Genomic DNA, 19849 nt, shown 5'->3' with positions numbered 1-19849 from the left:
ATTAGGGGTAATAAAATCATTGGGTTCCTTTAGGTATAGAAATTAGAAGTCAAGCCTCAATGTTTCTAATTTCATCTATGAAATGACATCGAATCTTCCCATAGAAGAACAGTCGATGCATTTGCATAATGGTGGTGAAGGGAAATATTGAAAGGACCATGAACTATCAAAAGAACAAGCACATCTGTCTCGGAAGAAGTTCAGCCAGAGTGCTCCTTAGAGACCAGGACGGCGAGACTTCGTCTTCCATACCCTGGACATGCTATTGGGAGACACCAGCCTTGGGAGGTGGACATCAAGCTTGGTAGAGTAGAGGGGCATCAAACCAGAGTAAGGCCCTTGACGATTTGGATTGACACAGTGACTGCAACAATGGGCTCAAACACAACAGGGCTGGGCAGCATTTCATTCTGTCGTACATGTGAATCAGAACCTAGCTGATGGCACCAAATGACAACAACTTTAAAGGAAGACCATGAGATCAGTTTTTGACAAGACAGGTCAAAGGCATATTAAAGAAATGTGCAACAGACAGAATGGAGGAGACAGACTTGGGAGTCAAAAGATGAGAACTGAAACTAAGACAACTAAATAGGAATCTAAGTGAGTTTAGGACCTGCAATACCAAATTACAAGAAAGATTTTTATCAAATATTAACACATTTGCATAGGTGCTAGTGAAAGAGAGAGGCTAACTGCAGGCTCCAGCAGCAGTGTCCATCCATGGAAGATGATAAGGAGGGAAAGTGAGAGTGCACTACAGCTACAAAAACATATTGGCTTAATAATAATTCTGACATTAAAATCTACAAATAGGGTAATACAATTATTGGGTTCCTTTAGATACAGAAATTAGAACCCAAACCCCAATGCTTATTTCTTTTATGAGATTACATCAACTTTCTTCCCAAACCCATAAATATGCAAAAGAGAGTAATTCAAAAAAATTCAATGTTTATTTACATACTACAGATTTCAAAAAGTTTTCGGGGGAAACAGTTTCAATAGGAAGTCAGCAAACACTCAGACACCTGCTTGTCTGTAATATGAGGGGCACAGGAATGATTGGAGCCTTCATGTCGGATTTTCAAATGTCTCAGTCACTTGCCAAGGAAGTGCCAGCCTTGTTCTGTGTTTAAAACGGGGCGCAAAGGTGTTAGGGAAGGGAGGACAGGAAGAGGGATCGAAGAAGGGAAAGGGTAAGATAATTTCATTTAAATCTTTAGGAAGAATTTAAGCAGATAAAAACAAGTCATAAGCTTAGTACTTTACAGTTCTCCCTTTAAAGCTAGTGTCCTAACTTCTTTAATTTGATCCACACCTTATATAAAATGACATTAAACCTTCTAGAGTCTTCCCACTTCATTTCATACGTTTTTCCAAATCATTTTAGTTTCTACTGAGCAAGAGTGATGTTGGTAACATGAAAGTTCTAGAAAAATTGTAGTATAGTCAGACTGCCTATCAGATGCCCCAAATAGGACAGTATTACAGAACAACCAACTGTTAGCATAACAAGTGAGAAAAACAGGATTTTGCTTTCTCACAAAATCCTGTCTATGGATTAGCTCCTTTCTAAGGTGTTAGAACTTGAACTCTTCATAAAATTTCAAGGCATATAATCTTCTGATATTTTCTATGAAAACAAAAGACCAAGCCCCTTGCAGTACTTTGAAGGGAAAGTGTTGTGTGCATATGCTACATCTTGAATTTTCTACCACAGAACATTTTTCCTTATTTCTCCAGACAGCTTTAAATATGGTAATTGAAAATATAGTTGGCAATTTTAATCCAACTAAACATTTTTATTTTAAAATCATCAAGTGATTTGTTACATTATGAGTGACAATAAAATTTCCCAGATTTAGAAAGCTGAAATCTTTGCAGATTTATCAGAACTACTTGGTACCTCTCAGTACTTCATCTAAGAAGTGACTTTGTAATTAAACCATTTCTTAGACTCGACATACTAAAGGTGCTTCAACTCATTTTATGAAATTGGGCAATATGATAGCCTAAGTGGAAATGTTAATGGCTGCTTAAAACAATTTTCACTCTGTTTCTATAGTTTCAAAATCATTCTGTCTTACATATATTTTTGGTTTTCCCCTCTAATGAGCAAATTTTTATACTTAGTTGCTTATAGTGAAAAATATACTATACCTTCTTCACTACTTCCTTTATTTGATGAAGTCGATACCTGAAAGATAAGAACAGAGAAAGAATCTGTTATAATGAATGTTTATACATGGACACTGCATCCAGGAAGTATTTCCCCGCCATGAAACTACAGCACAATGTTTACAGACAATGTTCCACCAACTTGAAAAGTAATTCTGTTTTGCCTTTTGATTAACATCACTCATTCTTTCAGATAAACAAAAGATTTAGAGTTAAAAGTAAAACTTGTGGTAACTTAAGGGAACTAGTGAAGACCTTTAGCTTTTAAGTGAATAAAGAAATAAAAAATGCGAATAAAACTTTTAAACTCCTGAAAAAAGAAATTTAAGCATGCTTGCAAATATTTTCTCTCATTAACCCATGGGAACTACTTCCGGCTTTATTGCTGGGTATGTGAAGAGAGGTTTTCTGCACATACATTTTTTTCATATGTATGTATGTGCAGACACTCATGTTATATAATTCATTTAGTTGTCTTCTAAAATGTTTAAGTTAACTTGTTCCATTTATTACAACAGAAGACAGACCCTAGAATGAATTCATGGCATTTAATTTGTGGTTGCTGTTGTTAAGTGAATGGAGTCAGCTCACACCTTAGGTAGCACAGAACAAAACACTGCCCAGTCCGCATCCTGATGTTGTTTGGGCCATTGCTGCTGCTCCTGGGTTGATCTCTCTCGTGGGGGGGTCTTCCTCCTTTGTGCTGACCCTCTACGTTACCAGGCATCGTGTCCTTTCCCAGGGATTGGTGTCTCCTGACAACATATCCAAAGCATGTGAGATGGAGTCTTGCCAGTCTCGCTTCGAAGGAACATTAGAGCTGTGACTCTTTCAAGACAATGTTGTTTCTTCTTCCGGCAGTTGATACTACTTTCAGTTTTCTGCACTAGCACCATAATTCAAGTGCATCAATTCTTCTCTCGTCTTCCTTTTGTCCAGCTTTCACATGCCCGTTAGGCGGCTGGAAACATCACAGTGAGTACATGGCATTGGTGTCATGCCTGACCTCCTCTGGCTACACAAAGGTGAAGGGCAATCCAACTCCACATCTGCCCAAGGAGGTTTGCTATGAGGCAGAGGTCAGACAGAACTCCCTCCATCCTCAAACTTCCTTTAGCTTATTCTGACCACCCATCCCGTTGAACTCTCCATCTCTGCTGGGTTTGGTCAACCAGTGCAGAGGTCACACAGAACGAAGAGGCACTATTCACAATCACGGGGTTTTTACTAGGCAAGTTGATAGGTTCCCTCAGAAAATACCACAGACAAGAGTTTTTGTTCCCAGCAATGCCTCTTCTCAGCCATGCTAGCAGGCATGACTCTTTCTGGTCCTTTGGTGCTCTTTGGGTCCCCAGCCTCTGAGTCATGAGGCCCTTTGACCTCTTCCCTGCTTGGGCAAGGGTTACACAATCCCTTTAGTAATGATAGCTGCCTAAAGGGGACCCCTCTTCAAGCTAGACTTCTGCCCAAAGACAGTCAGCTTTACTAGTTTTGTGCTTTTGGAAGCCTGCCACTCTCCCTCACAGCTCTGTCTCACCACCACAGCACGGCTCCTCAGAGTCTCTGGGGCCTCCGCTGCCCCCCCCCCACCCCACCTATGGCGGGAATCAATCTTACACATGACCTGCTGGTGTCTCTTCTTTCTCAACTGTCTCAGGATTCTGTGCTCCTGCTTCGGAGATGGTTCACTCTTACACCCAGCAGAATGGTAAAACTGTCCAACCACAGCATTAAGAGTCTCTTACACCTGCTGGTATATTGGGTTATGAGTTGGGCTGCTAACTGTAAGGTCTACAGTTCAAAACCATCAGCCCCAACATAGAATGATGAGGCTTCCTACCCTCATAAAGATCAACAGTCTTTGAAACCCACAGGGAAGTTCTACTCTGTCCTATAAGGTCAGAACTGGAAACCAGTCGATGGCAGTTGAGTGAGTACATCTTATTTGCATGCTCCCACCTAGTCACTGGACGGGAGTTACAGACTACGGACAGGTAGTTTGGGTCAGGCACACATTAGGCCTCCAGGTGACATGCTTGCTCTTTAGCACTATAAATAAGTCTGGTGCAGTGCTTTGCCCCATACAAAATTTTGTTTGATTCCTGATTGCCGCTCCATAGGTGTTGGTTGTAGATCCAAGTAAAGGAAATCTTTGACAACTTGAATTATTTTTCCTTTATTGTGATGTTATCCATTGATCTAGTTGTGATGAGTTTTGATTTCTTAACCTGTGGTTCCTGATCTTCATCTTTCTGAAAGCTGTAGTTTTTTTTAATCTTCAGCAGTAAGTGCTTGCTTTAAGTCCTCTTTGCTGTCAGCAAGCAAGGTTGTGTTATCTGCATATATCCACTGCTCCTGAGTTGATCCCAACTCACGGTGCCCCTGTCTAGGGTTTCCAAGGTTATATATCTTTACAGGAACAGCCAGCCTAATTTTTTTCCCCATGGAGTGGCTGCTGGGTTTGAACTACCAACCTTGAAGTTAGCAGCCAAATGCTTACTTAACAGACCTCCTTGTTATCTGCGTACATATAATAAAACAAAATCACTGCCATTGAGTCCATTCCAATTGATGGGACCATAGCAGACTGTTAATTAGTCTTCCTCCAATCCTAATGTCTCATGGTTCATCATACAGTCCAATTCCCTGAAGTGCTTGCTAGCGTTCAGACTGAATATGATGAAAGGACACAACCTTGACACACCTTTCCCTGATTTTAAAGCTCGTAATATTCCTTGGCTCTGTTTGAATGACCGCCTCTTGGTCCAGGTACAGATTCGGCATTAGCACAATGAAGTGCACTGGAATTCCCATTCTTCTCAATATTATCAATAGTTTGTTATGATGCATACAGTTGAACACCTTTACATAGTCAATAAAACGCAAGTAAACATTTTCTCTGGTAGTCTCTAATTCAGTAGAGATCCATCTGTTATCAGCAATGATGTCCCTCCATTGCATGTCTGCTTCTGAATCCAGTTTGAATTTCCAGCAGCTCTCTGTCCATATATAGCTGCAGAAAGTTTTGAATTATCATCAGCAAAATTTCGCTTCCATGTGATATTAATGATATTGTTAGACGAGTTCTGTATTTGGCTGAGTCACCTTTCTTTGGAATGGGAACAAATATAGCTCTTCTGGTTAGATGACCACTGTTGCATCAATTTGTTGAAACATTTCAATTGGTAGCTATGTTTAAAAGGAAGGTTTTTCTGATAAAATTAAAAATAAAAAAGAATAAGAATACTTCTAAAAGTATTTTTCCTATTATCACTTTATTGAGAGGTCAATTAAAACAGAGAATAGTGAAAGTCTATACATATAGTTTAAAAATAACACTGAGTATCAACATAACCACCATCAAACCCCGCCCCCCCCCAAAGGGAACATGCTAGATTCCTCCGCAATTACAATGCTTTCTCTTCAGTGATAACCACTAGCCTGATCTTATAATAGAGTTTGCAACTTTCAAATTTAATCATCAACTTCTAATTCTCTGCACTATCTTACTTGCAAAGAGGACTCACGTCTACTATTTGTGAGTCCTGGAGGAAAGGTGAAAATGGAAGACCACATACTCTACACCTAACTCTTGTTATGCCTCACACTAGCAAAATGATAGGAGTCCCGGACACAAAGGGTTCAACACCCAGCTACGAATGGAAAGGGTGGCAGGGTCATTCTTCCGAGAGGGACCCTGGAAGAAAGGCGCAGTGGTCTACCTCTAGAAGGTCACAGCCGGTGACAATGCCTCAGAGCACACACAGTTCCATTTTGAAACTCATGGGAGCCTAGTTATTGGAATAAGCTCAGCAGGAAATAGTTTTTGGTATTTGACAAAGTATAAATAGAATATAAAATTTGTTCCATTTTAATAGTTTTGCAATGACCTAGAAGTTCTCAGCAAAACTTCTAGACATCTTGAAACCCGTACCAGAAGGTGACAGAGTGAGGACAAGAGGCAGGCAGTCATTGTCCTGCCTGCCAGGGCCTCATCTGCACACGGGGCAGAAAGCCCAGTCCACACGTGCAGGGTTTACCCACCCTCTACCTTCAAAAAGGACACAACAGACCCCTGCAGCAGTAATTGATAATACACAGTCAAGAGGGCACACGTGGAGAGACAGCCAGGCTGGCCCTGGAAAGGGCCCTGACACTGTCAGACCAAGTAATTTCAGACTTGTTGGCAGGTAGATCATGGTCTAGAAAGAAAGCATATGCTACTGATGCATCCAGGACTGCCGGGTTATGTTTTGTTCCTTTGAGGAGGGATATCACCCGAAGAGGGTCAAACCTGGCCCATTTATAAAGCAGGACACATCCTCTCTGGCTTGGAACTAGTTTGCAGCGAGATGGCCAAATGCACCAAGAAGGTCGGGATCATGGGCCAATACCACTATGGTGCCTCCCGCAGGAAAATGGCGAGGAAAATTGAAATCAGCCAGCATGCCGAGTACACTTGCTCCTTCTGTGGCAAAACCAAAATGAAGAGACGCACTGTGGGCATCTGGCACTGTGGTTCCTGCCTGAGAACAGTAGTTGGTGGGATCCCAAACTACAACACCACCTCTGCTGTCACAGGAACGTCTGCTATCAGAAGACTGAAGGAATTGAAGACCAGTAGAAGTTCTACTACCTGAAATCTCCTGGCCTGTAATAAATAGGTTAATTTATGAAATAAATAAAGAAAAAGCAGGATCCAAGGCAAGGGCTATCCTTGCCTGAGTCTAAAGGTGGTACTGGATAAGAATAACTCAGCAAGTAGAAACATGTAGTTTAGTAATTAAATTAAAATAATAATTACAAACAAACAAATTCATAGCCATCGAGTTATTATTTACTCATAGTGACCTTATAAGACAGGGCAGAACATCCTCTTTGAGTTTCTGAGGCTGCTTATGGGAGTAGAAAGCCCCATCTTTCTCAGAGTGGCTGATGATTTCAAACTACTGACCTAGGGGATCGCAGCCCAATGTGTTACCACTACACCACCAGGGCTCCTTATTATAATAATATCACCCCTCAAATAAGGAAATAGCCCTGATAGCATGGTGGTTAAGCACCCAGCTACTAACCAATCCACCAGCCACTTCCCAGGAGAAAGAGGGGGCTGCCTGCTTTCACCAAGATGGCAGCCTGAGTCAGAATCAATCTTAACAGGAATGGGTAAGTAATACATTATTTAAAGTAATTTTCCTTCGTACATTGTTTTAAGACTGACCAAATATGCTTTATTTTATTTTCCTTTTGTCATAGGAAAGGTTGATGCAAATATGTAAATATAAAATGACTCCTGCGTAAATAATATATAACACATCACTGAGGCTTTCCAAGTATTTTCTAGAGTTAGAAACACTATTTAGCTTCCGCAAACACATAAAATGCTGAATTATCTTTGTTTTGAGGATAGGAGGATTTAGATCTAGTATTGCATTTACGTTATACTCATTAAACATTGAGTCTTTCTACTTTAATGTATTTAACTTTCAAAGTTGAGTATAAAACCAAGTAGAGCATGATTATTCTTTGATATTGTTATAACCTCTTTAAATTGTGCAGGACATCAATGACAAAGTTCACAATAAAGTTAGATTTCCTGTTTAAAGTTAGCGGCTGCTCCTTTTTGGAGCTGCCAAACATTTCAAAGAAAGAACATGGTTATGGTACAAAACTCAAAACGCATTATAGAAAAGACATGAGTAAGGTACTCTATCTCTAGCAGTGGACATCACTCTCTCTCTCTCTCTCTCTCACACACACACACACACACTTTTCAAAAATCACATTTTTTGATTGGTAGAATATATTCAGAACATACAACATTTTGTATTAAAGAAAATAAGTACTATTTGAAATTCCAACACTCAGAGATGATGGCCATTAAAAGTTTGGGGCAATTTGGGAGAGACCTTTTTCCATAGTAAGAAATGCCAAAAGAGAGACCAACAGTTTAATTTGAAAACAGTAATAGCAATGGGCTCATGCAACACAATCATCTATTTTAACTCTTCCCTATTGCCAATGATTCCTGATTCTAAAATGTCAAACTTAATGTTTTCTTATTAAAATATGGAGAACAAAATGCACAGTTGGTATTATTGGGTGCCATTCAATTGATGCTGACTCATGATAGCCCATGTACAACAGAACTAAACACTGACTGGCCCCATGCTAGCCTCGTGACTGCTGCTCTGTTTGAGTTCATTGTTAAACCACTGCATCGATCCATCTCATTAAAGGTTTTTTCTTTTCTATTGATCCTTTACTTGACGAAGCATGAGGTCCTTCTTGAAAACATGTCCAAAACACATAAGATGAAGTTCCACTATTCTTGCTTCTTTTTAAAAATTTTTTATTTATTTTTATTTTTTATTTTATTTTTTTACTCTTGCTTCTAAAGATCATTCCAGCTGTACTTCTTCCAAGACAGATTTACTTAGTCTTCTGGCAGCTCATGGAAATAATTTAATATTCTTTGCCAATATCATTATTCAAGGGCATAAATTCATTGGTTTCCCTTATTCATTGTCCAGCTTTCACATGGACAGAGAGGTGACTGAAAATGAGGCGTCAGTCAGGCATACCTTAGTCCTCAAAGTGACAGTTGGCTTTTGAAAGGTCTTTGGTAGCAGGTTTGCCAAATGCAATATATTGTTTGTTTTCTAAACTGATGCTTCCATGGTTGATTGTGGATCCACATCAAATGAAATCCTTGACAACTTCTATCTTTCCTCTACCGTTTAGGATGTTTAGTAATACTGTTCTGAGGGGTTTTGTATATTTCATGTTGAGGAATAATTCATACTTAAGGCTGGAACTTTGATCTTCGTGGTCATCAACAGAAAGTGCTTCAAGCCTTCTTCACTTTCAGCAAGCAAGGTTGTGTTATCTGCATATCACAAATTGCTGATGATTCTTCCCCGAATTCCGATGCCCTGATTTTCTTCATCTAGTCCAGCTTCTTGGATTATTTGATCAGCATGCAGACTGAATAAATATAATGAAAAGATACAACCCTGATGCACACTTTTCTGATTTTAAGCCATGCAGTATCCCTTGGTTTTCTTCTTGATCTATGTACAGGTTCCATATGTGCACAATGGAGTGTTCTGCAATTCTCCTTTTTTGCAGTGTTGTCCATTAGTTTGTTATGACCGCAGTTGAATGTTTTGCAGTTAATAAAACACAAATAAACATCTTTCTGGTATTCTCTGCTTTTATCCAAGTGTCATCTGATGTCACCAATGAAATCTCTCATTCTATGTCCTCCTCTGGCAGTTTCTGATGATATCCTCTTGCAATTGTTTTTGAATCACCTTTTGTAGAAGCTATGGTATGCATGTGATACTAATGATATGGGTTGATAATGTCCTCATCTTGATGGATCATCTTTCTTTGGAATGGGAGCAAATCTGGGAATCTTCCAGATGGGTAAGCAAGTAGTTACCTCCCGAATTTATTGGCCTAGACAAATGAGCACCTCCAGGGTCGTACCATCTCCAGTCGTGGTCCATCAGAGCATCATTTCTCACCAGTGCCTTCTCAAATGAAGCTTGGACTTCAGATTTTGAAAATATGCTACCTCTTGAAATGGCTGAATATTGACCAATTCTTTCTGGAACAGTGATCCTGTGTAGTCTTCACATCTACTTTTGATGCTCCCTGACCAATCTTTTCTTCATGGAGTCTTTTAATATTGTAACTCATGGGTTGACCTAATTTCTCAGTGTTTTGGCAGTTATGCAATAAAGTGAACATCCTTCAATATGTGGTCTGACATAATCAGCCCACCAGTTTTGAAGGGAGTAAGGTGGGATGCCACACCTTCCTTCAAGCCATAACCCTGATCTGATCTAAGGGCTGTTCCCCTGGGATAGTGCCTTCACTGTCTTATTTTACAGGCGGTAAAAGAGTAGAGAAAGAGGGTTCTAGTGTCACTGAAGAAGAGCTGAAAGTAGAGCATATTCCTTGGACTCAGCGACCCTGTGCAGATAACCACATACCACAAAGGGAGACTGATGCACGTAGACCCATGGAGATCTTCAAGGGACAGCAAGCCCTTACATGGTAAAAGGAGACAAGGAACTTCTTCAAGAGCAGACACAGAGAGAAAGTCTTCCCCTAGAGGTGGCACACTGATTTTGGACTTCGAGGCTCCTGGAATGCACAGAGTGGCATCTAAAAGTGCACACATCCCACCTCACCTCTCACACAGAGAAATCATGATCATTACAATTTCACTGATGGAAAAAACAAAATCAGATGGAGGCTGCTGAGATGTGACCATTCTATCTTCCTGATTTCAGATGTATGTGGGGGCTTCAAAAGTTCATGAAAATATTCCATTATCATTTAATACACATTTTCTATGAACTTTCTGAACCACCGCCCCCAACCCCCGAATGGTGACCATGCACACCACTAGAAGTCTCTAACTTTTAAAGATGTATGTCATCACTACTCTCTCTCTCTCTTTTTAGGTTCAGAGTACTATGGGAGAGCCATGATACATTGTATATAGTTGAGTATGAGTGTAGCTTCTCTACTTGGCTTGAGTCCCAGATTCTAACGGTTTAAAAATCTCTGAGGCTGCTGGGATGTGTACCCAGGATAGTCCTGATAATTCCTTGAGAAAGACTGCGATCCTTTCTCTTGATCCTGTGTGCTCTGAGCTTGTAAGTGGAACCTCGTAACACTCAGTGATATTTGCAGTCAAATGATCATGTTGCTGACATTGGTGCTCGCTGCTATGAGTAGATGCCAGCTCAGAGCAACTCTCTGTACCGAGCAGAATGGAGCCCTGCCTGTCCTGTTTCATCCTCACAATCACTTCTATTTTTGAGCCCACTGTTGAAGCCACTGTTCCAATCAATCTCATCATCTTCTTTTTCAGGGAACCTCTATTTTACCAAGCATGAATCCTTTCCCAGGGACTGAGCCCTTGTATAATATGTCCAAAATACACGAGACAGAATTTCCCCATCATTGCTACTAAGGAGCCTCTTCTGGCTGTATTTCTTCCAAGACAGATTTGTTCATTCTTCTGCCAGTACAAGGTATATTCCATATTTTCTAGCAACACCAAATTCAAAGGCACCAATTCTTTTCTACGTCATTATTCAGCTTTCACATGTATGTGAAGCCATTGAAAAGAACATGGCTTAGTTACAGGAAGGTCGCGGGGAGGAGACGAGCCAGTCAGGGTGTAATGTAGCAATGAGGAAACATACAACTTTCCTCTAGCTCTTTAATGCTTCCTCCCCACCACTATCATGATCCCAATTCTACCTTACAAATCTGGCTGGACCAGAGGATGTACATTGGCACAGATAGGAACTGGAAACACAGGGAATCCAGGACAGATGAACTCCTCAGAGTGGTGAAACCTGGAGGGTGGAAGGAAGGTAGGGTAGAAAGGGGGAACCTATCACACTACAATCTACCTCCTCCCTGGGGGACGGACAACAAAAAAGCAGGTGAAGGGAGATATCAGTGTAAGACATGTCAAAATAATAATAATTTATAAATTATCAAGGGTTTGTGAGGGAGGGGGGCAGAGAGGGAGAGGAAAAATGAAGAGCTGATATCAAGGGCTCAAGTAGAAAGCAAATATTTTGAGAATGATGATGGCAACAAATGTACAAATGTGCTTGACAAAATGGATGTGTGTGGGGATTGTGATAAGAGCTGTACGAGCCCCCATTAAATGATTAAAGAAGAAGAGGAAAATAACATGACTTGGGTCAGGGGTACTTTAGTCCGTAAGGGGGCATCTTTTCTTTCCTTTTTAAACCATATGTTTTCTTATTAATTAGTCTTAAAAAATAAATCCCAGTTGATCCTCTCATTATTGTTTTGTTTGCTATTTCCTTATATATCTGCTTTAATCATTGCAATTTTCTTTCTTCTAAATTAAAATGTAAGAAAAGATAACGAAGCAACATTTTAGTTAAATGTTTAGCTGCTGTATATACTCAAGCATCAGCCAACCTGAATATAAACTGAGTCACCTAATTTTACCACAAAAAACTGGGAAACTTATTGACTCGAGTATAAGCTTAGGGTGGGAAATGCAGCAGCTACTGGTAAATTTCCAAATTAAAACAGATACCAATAAAATTACATTAATTGAGGCATCAGGAGGTTAAATGATTTTGAATATTTATTTCAAAGAAAAACAGTAAACTAGCCCTGTAAGTGGAAAAGAGGGTCAACAAAAGCAATATGGGATCAACAATAACTATATACACTGTGTTACTGCATGTGCTGCATTACTACATATGCTGCCTTGCCGCATGTACACAAAGCAACTTGTATAGTTTGAGGCCTAATGCAGGCTGGTGATATTCCAGAATGTGATGATATGACTGTTTGCATAGAGCAGCCTGCGTTAGTTAGGGCTCATAATATACATGCTGCATTGTGTACGCACTGTGTTACTGCATGTGTTGTGTTAGCACTTCCCATACATATGTGGTAACACTGTGTAGGCAGTAATGCAGTGCATGAAGTAACACAGTGCGTACACAACGCAGTGTGTATATTATGAGCCCTAACACAGGCTGCTCTATGCAAGCATAGTCAACACTGGGTTCAGATAGGGGTTAACAAGAAAATAAAAATGAAATATAGCAGAGTAAGTACTGTAAATAAACATACTGTATACCCAAGACCAGAGATATACCAGTACTTGTATTCAGCAATGCTTGGGTGGAGCGAGGGGGTGTGACCAAGCACAGGTAGGACTGTAAAGGCTACGTCATTGGTCACAGCCCAGGAGAAGAGAGGGAGAAGAAGAGCAGCCGCATCTGACATTCATCTGACAAGGATGTGGTGCGTCCCAGGTACCAGCACACAGACGCGGGCAGGTTCCTGCCCAGTACGGCATGGACAACGCAGAGGCAGCCGGCGTGTAGGCGAAGAGAAGAGCGGTGATAGCAGCAGTCATCGCACCACCCACAGAGGCTGCGGTCCCGCAGGTGAGCGGGAGAGACCGAACAAGTAAGTGGGACTCTCACTGGAGTGAGGGGGGCTTTTTCAGCATAAAAAATATGCTGAAAAACTCGGCTGTTTGCTCACCTTCCCGACACAATTGCTGAAGACAAAGCGGGTGAATAAGCAAATGTGGTGAAGAAAGCTGATGGTGCCCGGCTATCAAAAGATATAGCGTCTGGGGTCTTAAAGGCTTGAAGGTAAACAAGCGGCCATCTAGCTCAGAAGCAACAAAGCCCACATGGATTTACATATCAACCTGTGTGATCACGAGGTGTCGAACCGATCACTGAAGACAAATGGGTGCATAAGCAAATGTGGCGAAGAAAGCTGATGTTGCCCGGCTATCAAAAAGTATAGTGTCTGGGGTCTTAAAGGCTTGAAGGTAAGCGGCCATCAAGCTCAGAAGCAACAAAGCCCACATGGAAGAAACACACCAGCCTATGCAACCACGAGGTGTCGAAGGGATCAGGTATAAGGCATCATCAGAACAAAAAATCTTACCATAGTGAATGATGTGGGGAGTGCGGAGTGGAGATCCAAAGCCCATTAGTAGGCCACTGGAGATCCCCTTGCAGAGGGGTCTCGGGGAGGAGATGAGCCAGTCAGGGTGCGATGTAACAACGATGAGAAATACAACTTTCCTCTAGTTCCTAAATGTTTCCTCCCCGCTCCCACTACCATGACTCGAATTCGACCTTGCAAGTCTGGCTAGACCAGAGGATGTACACTGGTACAGATAGGAACTGAAAATACAGGGAATCCAGGGAGTATGAGCCCTACAGGACCAGTGGTGTGAGTGGCGAAACAGGGAGGGTAAAGGGAGAGTGGGTAGGAAAGAGAGAACCGATTACAAGAAACTATATGTGACCTCCTCCCTGGGGGAGATAACCGAAAAGTGGGTGAAGGGAGACATCGGACAGGGCAAGATATGACAAAATACCCATTTATAAACTATCAAGGGCTCATGAGGGAGGGGGAGCGGGGAGGGAGGGGAAAAATGAGGACCTAATATCAGGGGTTTAAGTGGAGAGAAAATGTTTTGAGAATGATGTACAAATGCGTTTTACACAATTGATGTGTGTATGGATTGGGATAACAGTTGTATGAGCCCCTAATAAAATGTTAAAAAAAACAAAACAAAAAAACTCGGCTTATACATGAATACATACAGTCATTAAGTTTCTTTCTTCATTCCTGCCGTATACATTACATTATTCTCAGTGATCATCTTTGCTGCACTGCACCCGTTATAGCACGTAGTGATGTAATTATCATTCAATCTTAAAGATTTTACCATTTCTCTCTTACAGCATGATTTACTTTGACGTTATTATTACTATATCATTTCTAACCAAGTAGGTTTGATTATTTTCTTTTAATATTTTCATTATTAATTAGTGATTTTATTACACTTTGGTTAGATAATATAGTCTATATGACATCAACTCTGGCATTTTTCTGCAACTCTCTTTGTAACTCGGTACATGTAGAATTTTTGGAAGTGTCCACATGGACTTGAAAAAGTTGTTATTCTCTAATTATATATGTCTGATTAAGCTTATAAAATTTCAATTTTCTAAACACATTTTAAAAATAACATGTAAGTAACCACACAGGGTTCTAAAAATACCACCAAAACTCTCAGATTCAAATACACTTAAAGAATACCAACTAATACTAGAGATGAAAGGCAAACTATGTAACGTGCGCGCACGCACTCACACACACACATTCAATCTTATTCCATGAAACAGCATACAGATTGCTAGTCATAACATTCTTCTCAAGAACTAGACAACAATCTCTTATCTTTCATGATAAAGTTAGGAAAGGGTTCGGATGAAACTTGACGTCAACACTCAGAAAATTATTGGGGTGGAACTTTGACGGAACCCTGCACCAGTGAACCTTGCCGGCACTCCAGTAATAGGACAGTGCATTCTGGCTCTTCTGGGTCTCTCCTATGTTAGAGTCCACTTGTTTTCTATTCAGCCATGCCTTTTGAGAGTGTATGTAATTCAAGTATCTCTTGATTCACCGACAAAATCCAATAGTTCTTTTGCTTATATCAAGTCTTTTCATATATTCCCCAGATCTAGTATCCTTACTTTCTATAGCATAGATATGTATTACATTGCTTCTATGATTAACTTTTTTCTAAAATGCTTCCAGATGAGAGTCCCCTTGTTGTTCACTTACCTTTTCTTGGTTACAGCAAAAATATTTTTCCTAATTGAGCTTTACATTTAGTTGCCTGACTATGTAATTTTAGTCTCAATGCCACACTTTGTGTTTTGCTCAGTATATGCTCACCACTATATGCTTCTTAATTTACGCGTTGGGTTGTGATCTACAAGATAGGTAGCTTGAAATCATATGCCTCTCCAGGCCTTTACTCCCGTAAACAGCTACAGTCTTGGAAACTCACAAAGGCAGTTCTACCTTGCTCTATAGGTTGCTCTACATATTGCTCAATGGCAGCGATTTTTGTTGTTGTTTTTGGTGATGTACATAGTGGTTATGTGTTGGGCTGGTAACCATAATGTCAGCAGTTCGAAATGAACAGCCAATCTATGCAAAAAGGATGGGGCTTTCTACTCCTGTAAAGAGTTACAATCCCAGAAACTCACAGGATCAGTTCTACCTTGACCTCTTGGGGTGCTAAGAGCCAGTATCGACTTGATGGCAGGGAGTTTGGTTATTGTTTTATATGCTTTTTGCAACAGTTCTATCAATCACTCAGAAGTTCAGTATGTTTCTTTTCTGTGTATATTTTTAAACTACCTTAAATTTTCATAGAATCTACTCAATGGGAGCTATCAATATCAATTACTATCTCGTTTTGTTTTGATCAGACATCAGATTCATTTACCATCTCCCAGACAGAATTAAGGTAATATCATTTGGACACTCTTCTTATACTAGTCATTTGTCAAGGTTCTTACCTTTGTGGCTTATAACTCATTGTTTCCATATACTGATATGGTCTGAATATGACCAAATTTTACAGATAACTTTGACACCTTAAGTTACAAGTTATTTTGAACAAACAAAGGGAAAATAATAATCAATAGTGCATTGAAATTCAGGATATAGCAAAATAGAAAGGTCTGTAACTAGATATCCAATTAATTTAGATTCAAACAAACATCTTAATGTGTTTCATCCAAAGACATGAAAAATAAAGGAGCACAACATTTTCAGCACAAAGAGTTTTTCATTACAAGTTAATAAACTCTTCTCAATAAAGTGTGACCTGAACTAAATGGATAGTTGTTGAAGCTGCTAACAGGGCAACTTTAAAAAAAAAATCACGTTATTGGGGCTCATACAACTCTTATCACTATCCATCCATCCATCCATTGTGTCAAGCACATTTGTACATATGTTGCCATCATCATTTTCAGAACATTTTCTTTCTACTTGAGCCCTTGGTATCAGCTCATTCTGCCCCCACCATCAAGAATCCTGATAATTTATAAATTATTATTTTTTTCATGTGTTATACCAACCACTGTTTCCCTTTATCCACTTTTCTGTTATTCGTACCCCTGGGAGGGGGTAATATATCAATCATTGTGATTGGTTCTCCCTTTCTCCCATTACCTGCCCCTTCCCCTCCTATAATCGCAATTCTCATTACTGGTCCTGAGGGTTTATTTGCCCTGGTTTCCCTTTGTTGTGAGCTCTTATCTGTACCAGTGTACAGCCTCTGGTCCAGCAAGATTTGTAAGGCAGAATTGGGGTCATGATAGTGAGGGGGAGGAAGCATTAATGAACCAGAGGAAAGCTGTGTTATACTGCACCCTGATTGGCTCATTGTTCCTTGTGACCTGAACTTCTGTAAGGGGATGTCCATTTGCCTACAGATGGGATTTGGGTCTCCACTCCGCCCTCCCCCTCATTCACATTGATATGATTTTTTATTCTGGGTCTTTGATGCTTGATAACTGATCCCATCAACACCTCATGATCACACAGGCTGGTGTGCTTTTTCCATGTGGGCTTTGTTACAGGGCAATTTTTTAACTTAACACATTTGTAACAGTGAAATTACCCATAAAACAAATTATTTAATGCTGCATGCCCATAATCTAGACCTACTACTTAGCAGACCATCATTAAACAGCTTGTGAATTATGGAAAGAAATAAATACAAAGCAGTTGTAGTGATTATTCTCATTGTCATTGAATTAAAGAACAAAATTCACTAGTTTGTACTTCATAAGTTTTCTATTATTGGTAAAACAATTAGATGCATATATTTCTAGCCTAAGATCACTCATGAATACATTAATAAAGATATATTACTTGATCATGGATCTTGTTGTTTATTACTGATGTTTGCCATCCAATCAATTCTAACTCACAGAGTCACTACAGCAGAGCAAAACCACTGAATTATATATGTCAATAAAACCATTAACGAAAGAAAGAAAGAAAGGAAGGAAGGATAGAACAGACTTTCCCAGGAGGTTTCCAAGACCGTCGCCTTTACGGCACAGGCAGCCACATCTTTTGCTTGTGCAGTGGCTAGGGGTTTCCAACGACCTTCAAAGCAGCAGTCAAGCATGTAACTTCTTTTTTTACTTATTGGTCTCCAAATCAAATATAAATTTAATAAACATTCACAGTGCACTCTAAGCAGCATTATCACTAAGCTATATAAAACTTGTGATTTATAATTTAACAAAATGAGAAAACAATAATAACATATAATTTATCAAGAGTTCACAAGTGGGGAGGGGAGGGAGGGAAAAAAAGAGAAGCTGATGCCAAGGGCCCAAGTAGACAGAAAGTTTTGACAATGATGATAGCAACAAATGTACAAATGTCCTTGACACAATGTATGTATGGATGGATTGTGGTAAGAGTTGTACGAGCCCCAGTAAATGATTGGGAAAAAAAAGATGATGATGGCAACATAGGTACAAATGTGCTTCATACAACTGATGTATGGATTATTATAAGAGTTGTAAAAATCCTCAATAAAGTGATTTATTTTTTTAAAAATTAACAAAGTGAGATAGCCAAACTAAATGAAATAAAATGAAAATATCATCAAGGAGGAGACTAGGGGGTAAAAAGCCTTATACATTGCGTTTTCTTGAACTCAGATCTAGATGAGCATAGGGATAATTCATGTATACAGAGGAGAGAAAATACATATGTAAAACAAAAAAATGGGTTATTTGAAGAAAAACAGCATCATATAACATTAGTTAAAAGATAAATGTGTTCTCAAAAATAATTTTTTAAAAATCAACTAAAAGGCTTACAGTATTTTATTTAAATTCCCTTGGTTTAAGGAAAACAAAACAAAAGCAAACAGATTTTTATACTGTGTTTTAATTTTCATACTTATCTAAAAAAAAAGGCATATTTTTCTGCTAGGTTTTGAGGATTCCCCATGATGTTGGTAAGATTAAAGGGTGTCTTAGAAAATCATCACTTACCAATTCAACTAAGGATCTTGCTTCCTCTTCAGTGCAACGGAAAGGGCTATCACATACCTGCGCGTTAGTGCTGAAGAGAAGATAATGTTATTATGAAGCAGGATAAAACAGGAGTCATTGCTCAAATGTACTACCAACTCCAAATACTCTTGTGCACCGACTGAACAAATCCAGCTAATAAAGAAGGAACTGAGAGAATAGAACGAGGACAGTCTTCAGGCACGATGACAAAGGCACAGCGCCGCACAGAATTTCATGCTTCAGCATTAAATGCAATTTTTAAAATTTCATCACACAGCATCTTAGTCATCACCACCCAAACCAAACCCTGTCAGTACAGTTGCCCCATAAGACAGAATGATGGTCACATTTCCCACTAATACTTACTGGTGTGTGGTAATGTATACAATGAACTGTTATCACAATTATGCTTCATCTTTATTGGAGAAGAAAGGAGCCAAGTGTAACCTACCGAATGATGACTATATGGAGGAATTTTCTGGCAAAATGAAGTGAAAGACATTGCAGTTGGCCACTGAAAACCATTGCAGAACCACTTTCTCAGACAAGTATGGGAGATTAGAGCTCAAAGTGGTAAGAAACTATGCAAATAAAAACGGCGTGTTTTCTTCAAAGTAGGGAAATTCCACAAGTATAAGAATAGCAGTTCCTTTCCTGATTAGTAAAGGCTCTATAAACTCAAATGCCTTTCTTGCATCTCTATAAGCATGCTACTACCCATTACATATTTCCTACTTTCTAGATGAAAGCAAAGGTGTTATTCTTTTCAACCACAGAAAATTGATTTAAAGAAACCAGTAGATTAAGATGAATATAGAATATAGTAAAAAGTAAGACAATATAAAAATCAGAACCGTAAGGTTTTAAAAATATCAAGAACATTTTTTAACATCTCCAATACATTCTTGACAAGTAATTTGTGGAGACCAAGAATAGCTAACTGGTTTTGTTATTTTTCACTCTAGCTATCTCAAGAATGAAGAATGCACAAGATGGGCTGGCAGAGCTGCAACAAGGGGCTCAAGCATCTGAACAATTGTGAAGATGGTCCAGGACAGGGCAGTGTTTCATGCTGTTGTACACAGGGGCCCTGGGAGTCAGAACTGACTTGATGGCACCTAACAACAACAAGAAAAAGAAAGGGCTGGGACGACATCCACAAGGTCTTGTCCAAAAGTAGTGCTCCGGGTTCTGGT

The 19849-nt window shown here is 39.6% G+C and overlaps 1 protein-coding gene across 1 annotated transcript in view; it reads right to left on the bottom strand.

Moving 5' to 3' along the window:
• Positions 1–937: 937 nt before the first annotated feature.
• The window catches only part of PPA2 (inorganic pyrophosphatase 2), a 126895-nt gene continuing 107983 nt past the window's right edge, over positions 938–19849 (bottom strand). The window contains exons 9-11 of the mRNA XM_045284324.1: positions 18633–18702; positions 2164–2200; positions 938–1129 (exon numbers count right to left, since the gene is read on the bottom strand). Of these exons, the coding sequence (XP_045140259.1) occupies positions 1101–1129; positions 2164–2200; positions 18633–18702 (136 nt within the window). The 3' untranslated portion in view covers positions 938–1100. The remainder of the gene's footprint in view (positions 1130–2163; positions 2201–18632; positions 18703–19849) is intronic.

This window comes from Echinops telfairi, unplaced genomic scaffold, assembly GCF_000313985.2.
Source record: "Echinops telfairi isolate 266 unplaced genomic scaffold, ASM31398v2 ScPeMD7_7468;HRSCAF=8506_0, whole genome shotgun sequence".
NCBI classification, from domain to species: Eukaryota; Metazoa; Chordata; class Mammalia; order Afrosoricida; family Tenrecidae; genus Echinops; species Echinops telfairi.
Note: the sequence above shows the minus strand (reverse complement) of the source record. Positions and strands in the feature narration are given on the sequence as shown.